This window comes from Cyprinus carpio, chromosome A9, assembly GCF_018340385.1.
Source record: "Cyprinus carpio isolate SPL01 chromosome A9, ASM1834038v1, whole genome shotgun sequence".
Classification (NCBI taxonomy): domain Eukaryota; kingdom Metazoa; phylum Chordata; class Actinopteri; order Cypriniformes; family Cyprinidae; genus Cyprinus; species Cyprinus carpio.
In genome coordinates, this window is record NC_056580.1 from 21156533 (window position 1) to 21173230 (window position 16698).

Below are 16698 nucleotides of genomic sequence, written 5' to 3' on the forward strand. Positions count from 1 at the left end.
CATTAGCATCCCCAAATAAAGTACATACTGTACTATAGCAATGTGCTAAAAATTACTCTGAAAACATCTTAGCAACCAAATAGCAACTCCCTGTTCACCTACAGAAAATAAGCAACTTAAAATAAGGCATTTTTTTTCTTGATTAAGTACAATAATTTTAGCAATTCTGTTTGATGCAATTTCATTGCACACTTCACCTTCTGGTGCTAACTGGAAATTTCAGTTGATCTTGTGATTTCTAAATCAGAAAAGAGTATTTGATTTATCCGTGAGTTCATGTCTGTTTGGAATTATGGTGAAACCTCTTAATTTGACCACAGCAGGTCCCAATGGGGTTTCAGAATTCCATTAGCTAATGAAATCAGTAATATACTTCACACACTCTAATGGAAGCAGAGGCTTTTGCATGATAAGCAACTACCTTGATTATGAGCATATGTGGGAGTCTATTCATGTGCTTATTTGTGTGTACATATGTAAATGTGCGTGTGGAGTGTGCTTGTGTTTACATGCATGTTTCTGAGGGTGTGTGTTACCTGGACAGGGCTGAGGATTGCAGTCCTGATATTCTACTGGAGACCCCCGGCAGGCGGTGGGAACGCTTTTGCCCTCTGCGCTGGTGCAGGTGCGTTTGCGGGTGCGGTAGCCTTTGGCACAGTCCTGAGTACAAGCTGACCACATCTCCCACGATGACCAGCCAGAGCCTGTCAGTCGCACACCAGGCATCTTGAGAAGCTCCTCAACTAGAGCTGTAAAACATATATCGCATGTTACAAGTTTGCCAGTTATTGTCAGTTCTTTTATTTTATCGTTGAATTATTATCACAGCCTACTGACACTGTTTTGATGATCCAGAATCCACCTAATTTAGTTATTATTAAATAATAATTAGTTATCTTTACAGCTGTTTGTTCTTGGTGTGAACAGCCATTTAGTCGTCTTATGTAAAGAGTGCTGCAGGGATGATGTATTTTTGTAGTTCAAAACCAGGAAGAGTGTTAGTTTATTAGCACATCCGGGCCCATCATCCATAAGTCAATAAATGGGCTCTGGGTTAAATGCCTGAAACAAGGTCTGTGATTAACAAAAGCTCAAGATATTTTCATATTTTTCCTACAATGATATAAACCAGTAATACCCTCTTGTGATAAAACTTTTTTTTTTCGATCCCAGAATCAATCCCGGGATGTGTTTGTGTTCACACAGAAGGTGATCCGGCAATTTTCCCGGGACCAGCGTGCAGTGTGAAAGGGGCTTGACAAAAAACATTCTGGTCACAGCAACCTGCACAAGGTGAATACTGACACTCCCTTGTCTCTAAAGCATTCCATTTGCACCTCAAGTAGTTGACCTCCCCCAAATTCAGACAGGAAGATACAGTTAATCAATGTGGCACCCGTCATGCAAAAAGTGGGCAAGGGCTGAATTGTGACCCTGAACTGTTATCGATCCAGCAGTATCGGCTAGCTCAGTCAGATCTGTTCATTTAGGTGTGGATGTGCATTAGGAAAAAGGATCAATACACTCACAGTCTGTTTCACAGGTTACCGTCCCGTCATTGGGGCAGAAGCGTGTCTCAACTTTACGCTTGCCCAATTGAAGCTCATGAGGGTCAGCTAGTTGGGCCCGGCAGATGTAGCGAACTCTTTGCTCTTGCCGTGCCCCTCCCTGGGTTATATTCACCGGCACCCAAGGGGTCCATGGGGTGTTTCGGCGCACCTCCGGACAGGACTCCAGATTACATGCCTGGTACTCCTGCAATGAGAAAGATTGAAAAGAGATGACATCATCCAGTTGTTCATTCCTCATGCACGTGAAGCTCATTCTTGTGCCATCACTGTGAACAGTTAATAAAATTTAATGTCTCCTTGCTAGACACCCAAGGGGGTGTTATAGTTCTTTGCAAGGAACATTAATTTGTGTCCTAATTAAGTCGATTAAATTTGAATTAATTGCAGCTCTTAATAGAGTTGGAGAGCAAAGAAATCTGTATGATTAAAAACGTAAGAGCAAAAGAGCATTTTAGAGAGCATTTTAGAAAGCTGAATGCTATTTAGATTTTTCTTGATCTTTTGTTGTATAGAAGATGCATTACAGCATATAATGTATGAAAGATATAAAGAAATATAACAAACAAATTCTATAGACCCATTTTCTACAAGTATGCATGCTTTTGGACATAGATGTAAGATAGAGTTTGTGTAACGGATTCTCGCCATGCTAAGAATACCAGTTACTGAACTGAATTGCACGATGCCATAACATGTTTTGTTGTTAACATCAAATAAGTCATAAAATCATTTAAAGTGTATAACACTTTCCTGGACATTCACTCCAATGAATATTTCACAGAGTAGGTTTATTTTTAGTCTCTTCACAGGCATGTTTTATTTCATTTTCATTTTGAAGGTGATGAATGTAAATAACTTCAAGGCCTGTGTAGACGATCAGCTTAATGTAAGTGACAGTCTCAGAATTGCATAAATCTTCAAAATGAAACAGTTTGTTGTTTATTTGATTTGTCTAGTCCTCTCAGTCTCTCCTGAATCACAAATGAGCTCCACTTTTACAGTACATCACACATATCTTTCTGGGAGGAGCGCTGCTTGGTTATCACGGTTGTGCAGGAGGCTTCAAGGCTAAAGCGTGTGTGTACTTCAGGTGTACGTACCAGCGCACATCCTGGACAGCTATTTCCATTCTCACAGTTCCTGGAGCGAGAGTGCACCCCTCCCCCACATTCTGAGCTGCACTTGGACCAGGGCGACCATGATGACCAAAAGATGGGCTGAGGGCATGATACCTTCTCATTGCAGAATCTGGTGAGCATAAAAAATGTGTTTTAGTCATATCATGAATTTAAGTCATGCCTGCTCTGAGTTGATAAAACTCAAGAGAAATGTATAAAGGGGTCATATTATAAGAAAAATTGCCACAGGTTTGACAACGTTGAATTTGGTTATGAGATACTTGTGAACCTGGCATTTATTGTTACTGACGTTCAATCTACACTATAGGCATCACATTTGACAGCTTCAGTTGAGGGGAAGATTACTGGATTATAATGATTTTAAATTTAACTTGCACTTTAAATGCACTTACACCAGTGTTATTTTAGTATCATACTTACACTATTAGTTTTTATGAATATTTTGCAAAAGTATTTATCTCTATATTTTCATTTTCATTTTACTTAAAGTTTTAGTCATTTTGTTGTTTTTGTCAGTTTTGTAGTTTGTTTACAGTTTGTATACATTTTTATTTCAGTTTTTGTTTTACTTATATTAGTACATCAAATAGAACTAAATTAAAATGAGAAATATTGCCTTGGCAACAAGTTAAGATAGAAAGTTTTTTTAATATTCTACTTCATTTAACATTTAATTTAATTTAATTTATTTTAATATAACAATTAAGTAACCATTTTATTTAACTATAACTCTATTTATAAACAGACATAGCAAAATCTTGCATAACTGTAAATATCAATCTGTTCATCACACAGAATTATCATATGGCTTTAGAAAACTTGGAATATATTCATATGGAGTCATTTTATTGTGTCAGACTTTTCATTTTGGGGCGAACTATTCCTCTAAGGCACAAGAGCAAATAAAATTACATTTAATTATAAGGATCAGAGGGTAGAAATGGTAATATAAAACTAAATATAATGACTATTTTTGGTTTAAAGACTCTGATAAACATTACATGTGGTCCTCAGGGGGTCCATTTTTTAAAAATCATGTATGATTTAGTGCCCTTTAAAAGAAACCATCTGAGAAAGATGAAACTTTCTCATGTGAAACTGAATCAAAACTAATTTAAGGCTCCTTAATTGCATTACATAATCTATTAAATAACCGATGAGTATCTAAGTATAATTATGATATGTTTCAGTTGTTTGAGGTCTTGATTTTTACATTTATATGTGCAAAAAAATAAAAAATAAAAAACTAACCTCTTTTCTTACCTCTGTTCTCTGCTTTGCCCCACACACACTCGGCCGCCATGCCTGGGCGAAGGATTGTTACAGGATCGCTGGCGGACTTCAAACCCAATCTCACAGCTTGTGCTGCACTGGCCCCAGGACGACCAGGGTGTCCAACCTCCATTTCTGCAAAAAAAGAAAGTAAGAAAAAACAGTGAGCATCAGTGACCCTTGGCAAGAAGTGATGGGTACAAGCCCATTTTCTCATTTGGGATATAGAAATACTTTTTTTTTTTTTTCGGCAGCGCTGCCAGGCTAATGTGATGTGATGGAAGAGAAAGAGGACAGGTTTGGTAAGGAATTTTGATCGGGAAATGTTCTCAATTTCCTGCAGTGAATCTTGCGTGATGAGAGAACTGCCACTTCTGGTAAAATGCAATTCAGTTTCAGCACCTTAGATGCAGGATGGCGGGCAGACGAAATAAAAAAAACAGATCGTAGAAATGCAATAACTTCATTTTTTTAATTATTTGGCTTAACTATTCCTTTAAGGAAAAACTTTTTACTTGCCTTGAACAGTTGGACACCTCAATGGTCGGCCCCTCACAGTTTTTACCTCCGCAGCGAGGTGGTGGACTATCGCATGCCCGCGATCGGCAAAGACATGTGCTGGTGCCTTCGCCGTCATCATGGCTGCAGGGTTGCCATGGAGCCCAGGGCCCGTATGCACCATCTGTGGTTTGGTTCCTCAGCTGGAATAAATGAGAAAAAACGTGTGAATTTGAATGTTGGTTGCAAGCAGAATATTAGTCCTAAAAAACAATGACCACAAAGCAGCTGCCTCAAGTGATGTTATCAATCATGTGGCATAATACCTTTCACGCAACACAGATTTCAAAGCTGCAGTGGTAGACTGACAGAGCACTATGGAAACGGAAGACATGTGTCCAAACATCAGTCATGCATGAGGCAGTGACTGAGGCAGACTCTTTAAACGACTGGTCCTTACCGGACAGGCAGTGATGTTCTGGAACCACTGGCTCATGTTGGAGCTGTCCTCAATGGTGGTGCAACGGCGCTGCTTTCGGTCCCAACCACAGTAAGGGTCCCTTGCATCCAAACACATCCTAAAATAGAAATAGAAAGAGCCAGGAAAAAGAGAAATGAACAGAGACAGAAAAAAACATGGGCTTAGTGCATGAAAAGTATTGGCACATTATAGTCAACATTAAATTAGAATTGCCCTAATTCAATTTTAAATGCATGTTGCTGGTCTTAATGTACGATTAATTACAAAGACAAAAAATTATTTTTGCAATCTTTAATCAAACTCTAAAATTATTTTCTTTTTTTTTTAAACAAATTAATACTTTTATTCTGAAAGGATGTATTAAATTAATCAAAAGTGACAGTAAAGACATTTCTAATGTTAAAAAGATTTCTATTTCAAATAAATGCTGCTTTTTAACTATTTATCAAAGAATCCTGAAGAAAATGCATCACAGTTTTCACAAAATAAATAAATAAAATTAAAACATTAAATATTAAGCAGCATAACTACTTTCAAAATTCCTGAAACTCAGCGTATTAGAATAATTCTGAAGGATCGTGTGACACTGAAGACCAGAAAATTGAAAATTCATATTTACCATGACAAGAAAAAAACTACATTTTAAAATCCATTAAAATAGACAACACACACACGTCATAAAAATTAAATAATTATCAGCATTTAATTTAAATCTAAACAAATTTTTATATAAAATAGTATTAAATGTATTGATTCATTTTTACAAAACTTTTCTGCTGACATCACTCAGTTCATGCAGGCTATTAGATAATAGCTATTCACTTTTTTAGCAAAACTTCATTTGGGCAACACCCACTTTTCATGATCCAGTAAACTCCAAGAAAATAACTGGATAAACTCAAGTTGAATATCCTGCTGCACTCTTAAATAGGTAGTGAAAGAAAAATGGGTTGCAAACGGCAATTCACGTTGACTTTTAAACTGAAGAGACATCCAACATCTCCTTGCACATTAACTGACAGCAGCCCTAGGCGCTACAGTTCCCTGATACAAATCTAAACCACGCCTGGGAGAATTTTGCATCCTTTCTACAAAACCCTTACTACGCAACACCTCAAAATTGATTAAATATTTGTAAGCTGCTAAAAAAAGAGGCCTAATGAGGTGTAATTAAATCTAAACCCACTAATGAAGTTAAGCCATGAGTGCCGTTTCAAGGGCTCCGGAATTTGGGGCGGTGTGTTAGTAAAGCACCAGCAGCCTCACAACCTTCCCTTTAGCTTGAAAGGCTTGTCTTTGGCACAAGTGTATCAGTTTGTTTGCGCTGGCCCTCTGGCGTTCCAGCCTCAAGGTTAAGGAAACACACACAGTGTTGATACAGTGCAGAGTGCCAAGACTGAATCCTGCCGAGAAGGGAGCTCGAACTGGGTCGAGTGCTAAAACACTTCAACCCTTCAACTCTGTCAGTAACATCAAGGAAAAAAGGAAAATATTGGCCTTTTATCTATCTATCTATCTATCTATCTATCTATCTATCTATCTATCTATCTATCTATCCATCCAAATATTACAACATTTACTCTTGCATATTTAAATTTTTGCATTTATAACTTTATAATTAAATAACCAAGCATTTTCAATTAATTATCTATAGGAGATGAGTGGCAGGCGCATGTAGCGGTACAAGCAGTGAGAGCATCAAAACCTTTAGAATTACTCAACTTTATGCAAAACTGCTTAAGTCATCTGGATTCAGTCATAAGTATTTTTCAGAAAAAGGTGCATGCAGTGTGAACTCTGCATCCTGTCAATATGAGTATACAAATATGCACCAATTGCGTCAGCATGAGGTGTGTAAAACAGGCCTGATTATCATCTTCTCGTTAGTTTCTGAATATAACAGCAGCTATAATGAAACAGGAATAAACAACAGTGAATTAGTTGGAGCACCCATAGCATTATATAGTTAGTGCACAATTGAAGGCATAAATGACTCTGGCCAATTAAAAGAATGTGAGGATAGAGAGAATAACAATTTCTTCCTTGCACACATCTAAGGCCCAATTACCCCACATTACAGAGGGCAGAAACACAAGCCCTCAGGGTGCTGACCTGCGAGAACTACCCATTTAAACAAAAACTTTTGCAGTGATTTCATTAATTATATTGGAACGATCCACTCCTGCAAACCAAAGTGAAAGCCAGCCGTCCATGTAATCTCTTAAGACTATGAAAATGTGCCGGCGTGGAAGGAATGCTGATTTGACATTCCTGTTGGCATATAGCAGAAGCCTGTTTTACTGATGAGCTAAGGAGACATGAACACGGCCCTGGGGCACTGCCAGGACTCGGCTGCTCTCAGGACTGTGCCAGCTGACCTAGTGAAGAAAAACCTCAATTAATGGCCTCCTGGAGGTGTTTTTTTTTCTCCTGAGTTCTGCAACTTGCACTCTGTTAAGAGAAATTTTCACAGGCCGACCACCGTCTCCCAAGGAAAAGGACAAGCACAGCAGAAAAACTGCAGTCTAGCCTTGTAACCAGTCACACAGCTCACCTTTTTTAAAAATAGACTGCTGGAAAAAAATAAGTTAGTGCACTTGAGGGTCAGTTGAAAGAATTACACCTCAATTCAAGGTTCCTGTGCATGGAAGAAGTGCTAAAGTAAAAGCAACATGAACCGACACAAATCATACTGCTGTATAATTTAACATGGTTTCCTTATAGTGCACTGCTTCAGCAGCAAAACCACAAGATATTGCTTGTAAAATTTTAAATAGTGCAAAAAATAAAGTAACACATAAAACAATGTGGCAAGGCAGTGGACAGAAGATGATCAATCTTTCTTTCTCCTTGTTGGTTTAATAGAGGTTTTTAAAGTCAGTGGGAGGGCTGTATTTTATACAGGATCTATTTTATAGGCCTTTAAAAAGATGAACAAAGGCAAATAGTTATTGCCAGCCTTTTAATAGCAGTTCCTGACCTTTACGTTGTAAATAAGGGTCGAGGTTTCATTTTTGTATGTATGCACTGCGCTCAGAATCAATAAAACCAGCTTCAGGTTTTCTAGCTAACCAAGTTTTGTCACACCCATTTTTGTATATAAACACTATATTTATCAATTAAATTCTCTGCATGTTACATACAGTACTATTATTGTTTTCCATTGAAACAGTACAGAAAATTCTCTCAAATTTTCTTTAAATAAAAAAATAAAATAAAAAAATAAGATTTTCTCCATATGACCCCCCTTTAATATATATATATATATATATATATATATATATATATATATATATATATATATATATATATATATATATATATATATATATATATTTTTTAGGAAACCGCCAGAGCCAAACAGGTCCCATAAATTTCAGCTTGAGAGATTTCCACACACACTAATCGCAGACAGCTTAGCGCAGACAGAGATAAGATGGTCAGATGCTTTAATGGCTTCATCTCAGGAGAAGAAAAGATGCTATTTGTCAGAAGTTCAGGACAGCGGGGTATGAGACATATTGCCTGTCTTAATCAAGAATGGGAGAAAGCGCATGAGAAAAATGGCTTCAATTTTGGGACTCTGCCAGTGGAGAGTCAGTTAAAAGCCAGTGGTAATAAATGCTCTCACCTTCTGATTACTTTCTTTCCCTGCCTTACCTCTCTCTGCAGCTCCTCTAGTAGCTCAAGTGCTGGGCAGTGTGCTCAAACAAACTGCGATCTCTCAAACCCGGTGTTTTTTAGCACCCTGTTGACAAGCTGGTGGCAAAAGTAGCTGTAAATTGTTTTGGTCAGACGGGGCCTCTGAAATAAGAATTTCTAACAGGCTGGCTATAAGGCTTAGCCACAGGTAAAGGACAAAGAACCTTTAGGAAATATATTTATCACCACATGACCATGGAATTTGATGATGTCACCATAACAAGGCACAGTAAATTTGTGCTGTTTAAATTACAATAATTATGACTGAAAAAAACAAAAACAAAAAAAGTCACACTTACTGCATTTTATGAAAACTTCTACAACAATTAAATGTAGTAAGTTACATCTCTATATATATCTGTTTGATATGCTATTTTATTAAAGCCAGTGTTACCTGCTGTGCTTTCTTTTTTCTTTTTTTTTCAAAAGCAAAGTTGGACTAATGTAGTGATTAAATATTTTGCTGTCATCAACACAACCACATATGGAAACATTTGGTTATGAGGGTTGCCATAGAAACAAATAATTTGAGGATGTGCTCAGAGTAGAATCTCAGGTCGTCAGCTCGTAATTTTAACACACCATGAATGCAGCATTATTGCAGAGACAATTATGCTGGTGCAACCTAAGGTTAAGAACACAATAGTGATGGATCACGATTCCCTCCCGCAAAGATCAAACCAGTCTTTAGACTAGTTTCATGATGCTTCCTTGACTTGTGAGTAATTAAAGATTCCTGTTTATCATTATTTATTGTTTTATTGGTCTACATACACTACCGTTCAAAAGTTTGAGGTCAGTAAGATTTTAAAAATGTTTTTGAAAGTCTTATGCTTAAGGTTGCATTTATTTGATAAAAAATACAGTAAAACGTTAATATTGTGAAATATTACTGCAATTTAAAATGACTTTTCTATTTGTATATATTTCAAAATGTAATTTATTCCTCTGAAAGTTTAAAAGAACAGCATTTTATAGCAATATTTTTTCAATCTTTCACTTTCGATCAATTTTAATGTGTACTCTCAAAAAAAAAAAAAACCTTAAAAACCATGCCTTTCCAAAATAGCAGAAAAAATGAAAATGATTAAATATTAAATTAATAATAAAAATCATCCTCCCTTGAGTTCATTTATTGAAAAACATGCCTTCATTATTTTTAACTAAATATTTTTTAGTTTTTACATAAATGTATGCTTGACTACAGAGATTATTTGGTTGAAATAATCTTCTGATAAAAAAATATATATATATATATATATAAAAAAATACATGAAATATTGACAGAAGGCTTAAAAATAGTCAAAAATAAATATCCAGGTCCAGCCCTACACCGCACCATCCATAAAACAAGAGAGGTCTAAAATTGCAACATGTAGTGACTGCAACAGCAAAAATCCTCCATAAATGGATACCATCATCCAAAATTACGTCCTTAATTGTGACCAAGCATCTCTGTAGACATGGGAACATGGGTTTGCCACATCAGAAGAAGTGGGAAAGGAAAGCTGTAAAAACATATTTGAGGTTTTCTAAGTAAAGCTTATGGGTTGTTTGCTGTATGCTCTGCTCACGGAAGATGTCTGTAACCTCAAACCCACATTCGCTGCAAGACATCATCATCTCATCATCTACACATCATCAAAACTGTCAGCACTGACTGCGCTGCTGTCTCTAATAAGGTTGTTGAATGTAAAATACTTCCATCAATAAATAACCTAAGTCAAGGTAGACGCCATAATTTGATGAGTTGTCATGTCTTAAGATCCCAGGGAATGCTGTATTTTCACAACCCATTTCTTTTTTTTTTTTATTTGTTTTTTATTTATTTATTTATTTATTTATTTTTTTTTTTTTTTTGTAGTTCTTTGCTCATTGGAAAACATTTGGAAGACTGTATCTTGTTGGCTGAATCAGGGACAAGTGAACCCAAAACCAGTCTAATTATTCAGTACTTCCCTAAGACCAATATTAGTTGTTTTCGAAAATATGTAGCTTTCGCATTACTATAAGGTCCATTGCCACATATGTGTAAATGGTGAATATCAGAAGTACCTTTATCCTACAACTGCTCAGTATTTTGCTATTGCTGGAAGTCTCGGTAAGGACCAAGCCCATCGACATTTGTTTCGTCCTAGATTAGTAAACGCCTTCTTTAAGATTATTGATCTGGCCCAGATGGACGGTCCCTTTAGATCCCGTCAAACAATCAGTTGACTGATCAGAGTAAATGATCATGAGCAGAAAAGAAAGTTTTGAGGGATCAAACTTAATTATCACACTGCTTTCATGCCAGAGCCACCAACAATGTTGACTAAGACATTAATAAACACTTCTCCAAAGGCAAGACCGGCGAGACTTCGGGAGCGTTCTCTTTGTCTCTTTTCATTTGTAAAGAAAAATTGCGGCAAAAGGGCAGCAACTTTGAACAGAAGCATAATGATTTTTAAGTATACTCTGAGCCATTACACATTGAAAAGCCTGCTATTCATTTTTTGTATGTTTTATTTGCATTGATTTGATTCGCAACAAGGGCAAAGCAGAATTTGTCTTTCACTTCACTGATGCAATCTTACATGCCTTATTTGCATTTGACCTAAAGAAAGTTTCTTTAGAATCTGGTCCAAAACAACTTGCTAAACAACAAGCAATGTGTCTGGTGCTATAATATAGGCTGTCACTATAAAACAGTAAACAATACATTTACATTTAGAGTATTATTAGTCAAACTGTTGCTACTAGTTGACAGATAACATGAGAGTCATTGTGACATGTTCCTGCGACAGCTCTGGGCTCTGAAAACAGGTAAAGGACTTTTCTTCTGAGGAACACAAAAGGAGAAATTATGAAGACTGGTGGTTACTTATTCCCCCCAAAAAAGAGACACAAATGTACCATTAACCTGGTTCCTTTCACTTGTGTAGTCATTTTGTGTTCCATGGAAGAAAGAAATAATGGCCAAAGTTTTATTTTTCATTTAACGCTAAGGCATAAAATGAATAAAACTGAGGCATATTTACTATGTTTTAAAAAGAGTAGTTTGATCATTCTGGTCAAATTGAGCTGTTATATGCTAAAATATTATTTATTTACTTGTAAAATGTGGTCAAATTTAAGAGAAATAAAACATAAATATGGTGCAATTGGGATCTTAAATGCAAAAATAGGTTAATATTTTTTAAATATAGCAAAATTGGGTTGTTATATGCTAATACATTTATTATGTTTTTTAAGCATTTTAAATAAATATTAAAAAATAAGCTATTGTATGCTGAATATGTTGTGTTGTTTTGAAATACACTTGAAATATGCCTTACAGATAGCTAAATCTGCTAAATGTCTTAGCTAGATTTAAATCCAGAGGATTTATTTCATTGTTATATGATATAATATAATATAATTATATCGCCCAGCCCTACAATTTGCTCTGTATTAAAATATTAGGGCATTGTAAACATACCAATATGACTTTGTAAAGATACCTTGAAACGATGCGTTTTGTGAAGAGCGCTATACAAATAACTATGACTTGACTTGACATTCAACACTCCATAATATAATAGACAGTTTCTAGAAGCAGCTATCCACCTTTTCCTCCATAACATGATTATTCGTTTCAGCCAAAGCTCAAGGAGAGGACGCTGACTGGTGCAGCAGGAAATTAATAAAACCTCTTGACCGCAGCTCATATGCAGCCATGTCACACCACTATGACGTTTCATATGAGAGTACAGAATTAATGAAATGTCAGAGCTGCTGTATTGTGTTCAAAGTTGAATGTGCTCTGGATGTGGCAGAAATCAAAGGGAAATTCCGGATTAAGGATTAAGGACTCTCTTCTTTGGCCTGCCCTTGGAGCCCAGTGTGATTGTTCCTCCCTGCTGGGTTTTAAATAGAGCCAGCAAAGTTCGCTTCCGCTCCATCTCTCACATCTCACCTACACTTTGTTTAGTATTCAACACCCTCAGCCTTCACCACATAGCATAGTGTGTGTTTCTGTGAATAGAAGAGAGTGTGCACACATATTGAAAAGTGAAATCAAAGTGCTGACTAATCACCAGCTCGTAGTCCAATATGTTTGCCCTCACAGAAACCATTCACACCACCCTTCCTCTTTCGTTTGAAGCCTCCTAGCTTCCTTTATCTCTCCCTCATTCATCCAAACCCACACCCGATCTTTTACCTTCATGCACGGCAGGCAGAGAGAGCGGACAGAGTGCTCTGTGTGTTCCTCTGGCAAATTGAGCCTGACTGTTGTCCTCACCCCACATGTGGAGTAGGAAGTTGATGGAAAGCTTTGATAGTATACACGCGGGCTGTCAAACGGCGCTCCTCTTACTGCTTCAGTCACCCGTGAGGAGGAATTTCTTTTCCAATGACAGATCAAGGGTATAATTCTACACAGGTGGGTAACAAGAGCTCTTACCAACGTGAAAGAAGCCATTAATGCACATCAACCTGGGTCTGCTGTCACCCAACTCCTACAGTCTAATGAGAAAGCATGTATTGTCTCTGAAATCTAAAAGGCCCGAAATGCATGCATCAAATTGTCTAAATACAAGGAATGAATCACAAAAGCTGACTAGTGAGGTTGACTGAATTATATAGTTTTTGATTTATATATATATATATATATATATATATATATATATATATATATATATATATATATATATATATATATATATATATATATTACTTAAAGTAAATCAAAAAGCTAAACAAAATAAATAAAAAGTAAATCAAAGGCATGTTGAGAATGTGCTTTGCAATTAAATATTTCATGGTAAAATTCATCCATTTCAATGCATCTTTGTAACAGCCATATACATTCCGACCAATGTATTTGGCCAGTGTGTTGTATCTTTGCTGTTTCACCTTGAGCGTAGTGTCTTTAAGATGGCGTGTCAAGTTAAAAATAGTCCAAACCTTCAAAACCTGGCAAAATGTTCCATTCTGTCACTGTTTAGCTGTTTTTGAACCCAAGAGTGCACCTTATGTCAGTGTCCCCTAAAAAACTGCATCTAATCAGGTCATCAAACCTAAATCTAAAAATGAACCTAAAACCAGAATAATTATTCAAATCGTGCTTGTGGCTAGTTAATTGGCTGTTCAGACAATTCAGCAAAAATAAGTAGTTTCACACATCCCAACCTATTGCCTGCAATACTGTATTTCAGACAAATAAATTATGAAATAAGAAAACCTTGATTGTTAATGCTGTGTGCTGATGTACAGATGAAACATGGCACTCACAATTCTGTTTTGTAGCTGGAGCATCTCGCCAGAGGGATCTTCAGCACTTTGTCATTCAGGCCCACAAAAAGAGTCCTGTCGCCATGGAGAATCTGAAGGCTCAGGATTGGCTCCCGCAAACCAGGAGGGAAGAGCTGCATCTCCTCCAAGTAGCAACCTTGCAGGCTCTTATTTGTGGTTGCCAGGGCCTTAAGAATAGTTCCATACTCTGATAAGTCAGAACAGAAGGCAAAGCATAATTATACAAGGCTGCATAACTAATGCTAACTAATACTATTTATATAAGGATTTGGTGGTAAACTTTTTGCAGACATATAACTTACTGTACAAGGCTTTTGTGCAAAGGAAAAATACAAAGCTGAAGTGACTAAGTCTGACTTTGGCTCATTACCTGTGCCTATGTACATGACGTGGTGCAAAGTATCCTGCCCCTGAACAATGTCAACAACCAACTTAGAGAACCGCACGTCATCCTGCCAAACCAGAGGGTCCACAGAAACAGGCTGAACCACGTCATTCATGAGGTAGAGTCGCTGGGCATCCTGCAGACTGCGTTCAGTTAGTCCTTCATTAGGCCCTTCTTCCTCTATGGTCCCACACTGTTAAGTGTCATTAGGGTTTGACTCATTAGTTAGTGTAGAGGTCAAGCAGGGCATTGCAAATATAAACTAGCAAAAAAACCTTTCCAAAAAATGCAAACTTATAGGAAAGTAGACAATAACTGTGAATTATGATGCACACAGGTACACCCAGCTGGTCTTGAGCAATTACTCTCACAGTGCTAGGCTAATAGAACTTATCTGTTGGATATGTTTATTTCAGACACACACACAGAGAACAAAACGTAAAAGACATTCAGGAGGGAATGATGCACCTGGAAGTTAGGGATGGGGTTTGGGGTAGGCAGCCACGTGGAGCGAGGGTTCTCCTGGGAGCGAAAGGGCCCGTTGAAAGCCTGCGTGATTGCGCTGAGGTTGTATGCACAAACCGCAGAGGCTGCAATGCTGTTGCTAGATCACAAGAAAGAAAGAAAGAAAGAAAGAAGATTAAAAATTTTGGTACTATGAAAACATGCAATATGTATCTATATCTGTCTATTAACATGCAATATCAATATATGGTCTTTTGTATACGGAATATAAGTGGTATATTATACAATTTAAAATATATCCTAAATGTTCAGTCATTGGTTCTTTAATATTGGGTCTGCAGATAAATGCCATTTAACTTAAAACCCATTACAGAGAATATTATACTTACATGTAATATATAGTAGATTACACTGTATATTAATACATTATTATATACTATAATATATTATTTTACAATATAATAAAATAAGATTTTATATATTTTATAAACATTTTTAATTTGTTTTTGTTCTATAATCTAACAATTATTTTGTCAAAAATCAAAAAATAAAACAATTAAAAATCATCAAACAGACAAAAAAAAAAAAAAAAAAAGTATCAGTATCACCGTAAAAAGAATTGTTGATCTCTAAAATAATATGGCAGCATGTATTTTCCCACACACAGTATACAGCTGTTAGACCTCTACACTCTATGGCCTTAAGGCTGCACAGACAGTTCTACAAATCTAGAATCTTGAGACAAACACAAAAGTTCATGATCGGTTCAGCCAGGCAGATCTTGCCAGCTTCTTCTGGCATGAAACATTCTCAGAAGCATCGTGACTTAATTAACTCCATCGATTTGAGTGACAGGTGGCCCACAGATCCAAGTAAGCTGTCAGGAGCAGAGATGAGCTCTGCAGTGAATGAATTGGGTGGTTATTCTTGTTACCAGACTCACACTGAAGTTTGTATAGATGACAGTGCAGTTTCAGAAGCTGTTGAAGTGACAAAGAAAGGACAAAGTGTTGTCTTGTTACCCTGAGAAATGTCCCCGGAGCTTTCAGTATGTCCACAGACAGCGTTTAGAGGCATGCCAGAAGCCCTCAGGGACCAGAGCCAAATATATATGCAAATTTTTATTTATATTTTTATCCATTAATATAATAAACAAAAATAATTTATAATAATTACAATATTTTTGATATTTATGCAAATAGAAAATGATATACAGTTTAAAGGTGCAAAAAGGTTTAAAGGTGGTTGTCTTCAGAAACATTTTTTGTTATGCTGGTTGAAAGTCTCTTCACTTCCCAAAAGCAATCACGTTAAGTGGTTTAAATGTATTTATATGCATTTATACCAGAGAGGCTTAAGTTAGCATTTTCCAAATGTCCTGCTGCACCTTCAATTTATTAATTTTGAATTATATATTGTATCATACTACTGTAAATGTGTCCACTTTCATATAAATATACAATAAAAAATAATGAAAAAAAAACATACTCATTGACAAAAAAGTTCATTTTGAACCAAGTTACTGTTTAGATACTTAGAACATTATAAGTATGACAAGCAGCTGATGTTAAAGGTCACCTACACTAACAAAGTCTCATGACATGCTATGTATTGGAAGTTCAAGTCTTCCATCTGCAGCAGCAGGTGACTATGAAGGTTATAGTAGATTTTATACTGTAGCTATTTAGATGTCACAATGTTACACACGTGCAAGAAAAATAGCATGGGATCCTTTGAAGTCAACTGTGAGGATCACTTAAAATGGGAAGTTATTCTTGTTATCAAATTTATTGTTGTGTGCTTTTGAGACCGCACATAAATGAGCAGCAATAACTGTGGCGGTAACGCTGGAGGCACAGACAGATGGGCCCACGGGCAGAGCTCCAGGAGTGGGGACTCGGCCTGCCA

At 36.6% G+C, this 16698-nt stretch overlaps 1 protein-coding gene across 4 annotated transcripts in view; it reads right to left on the minus strand.

Moving 5' to 3' along the window:
• The window catches only part of LOC109096384 (semaphorin-5B-like), a 75328-nt gene that overhangs the window by 15289 nt on the left and 43341 nt on the right, over window positions 1-16698 (minus strand). For all 4 annotated transcript variants that reach the window (XM_042764079.1, XM_042764078.1, XM_042764077.1 and 1 more), the window contains exons 8-16: window positions 14794-14929; window positions 14311-14518; window positions 13920-14127; window positions 4941-5058; window positions 4502-4683; window positions 3974-4117; window positions 2672-2819; window positions 1530-1755; window positions 537-749 (exon numbers count right to left, since the gene is read on the minus strand). In XM_042764079.1, coding sequence (XP_042620013.1) covers window positions 537-749; window positions 1530-1755; window positions 2672-2819; window positions 3974-4117; window positions 4502-4683; window positions 4941-5058; window positions 13920-14127; window positions 14311-14518; window positions 14794-14929 — 1583 coding nt within the window. The remainder of the gene's footprint in view (window positions 1-536; window positions 750-1529; window positions 1756-2671; window positions 2820-3973; window positions 4118-4501; window positions 4684-4940; window positions 5059-13919; window positions 14128-14310; window positions 14519-14793; window positions 14930-16698) is intronic.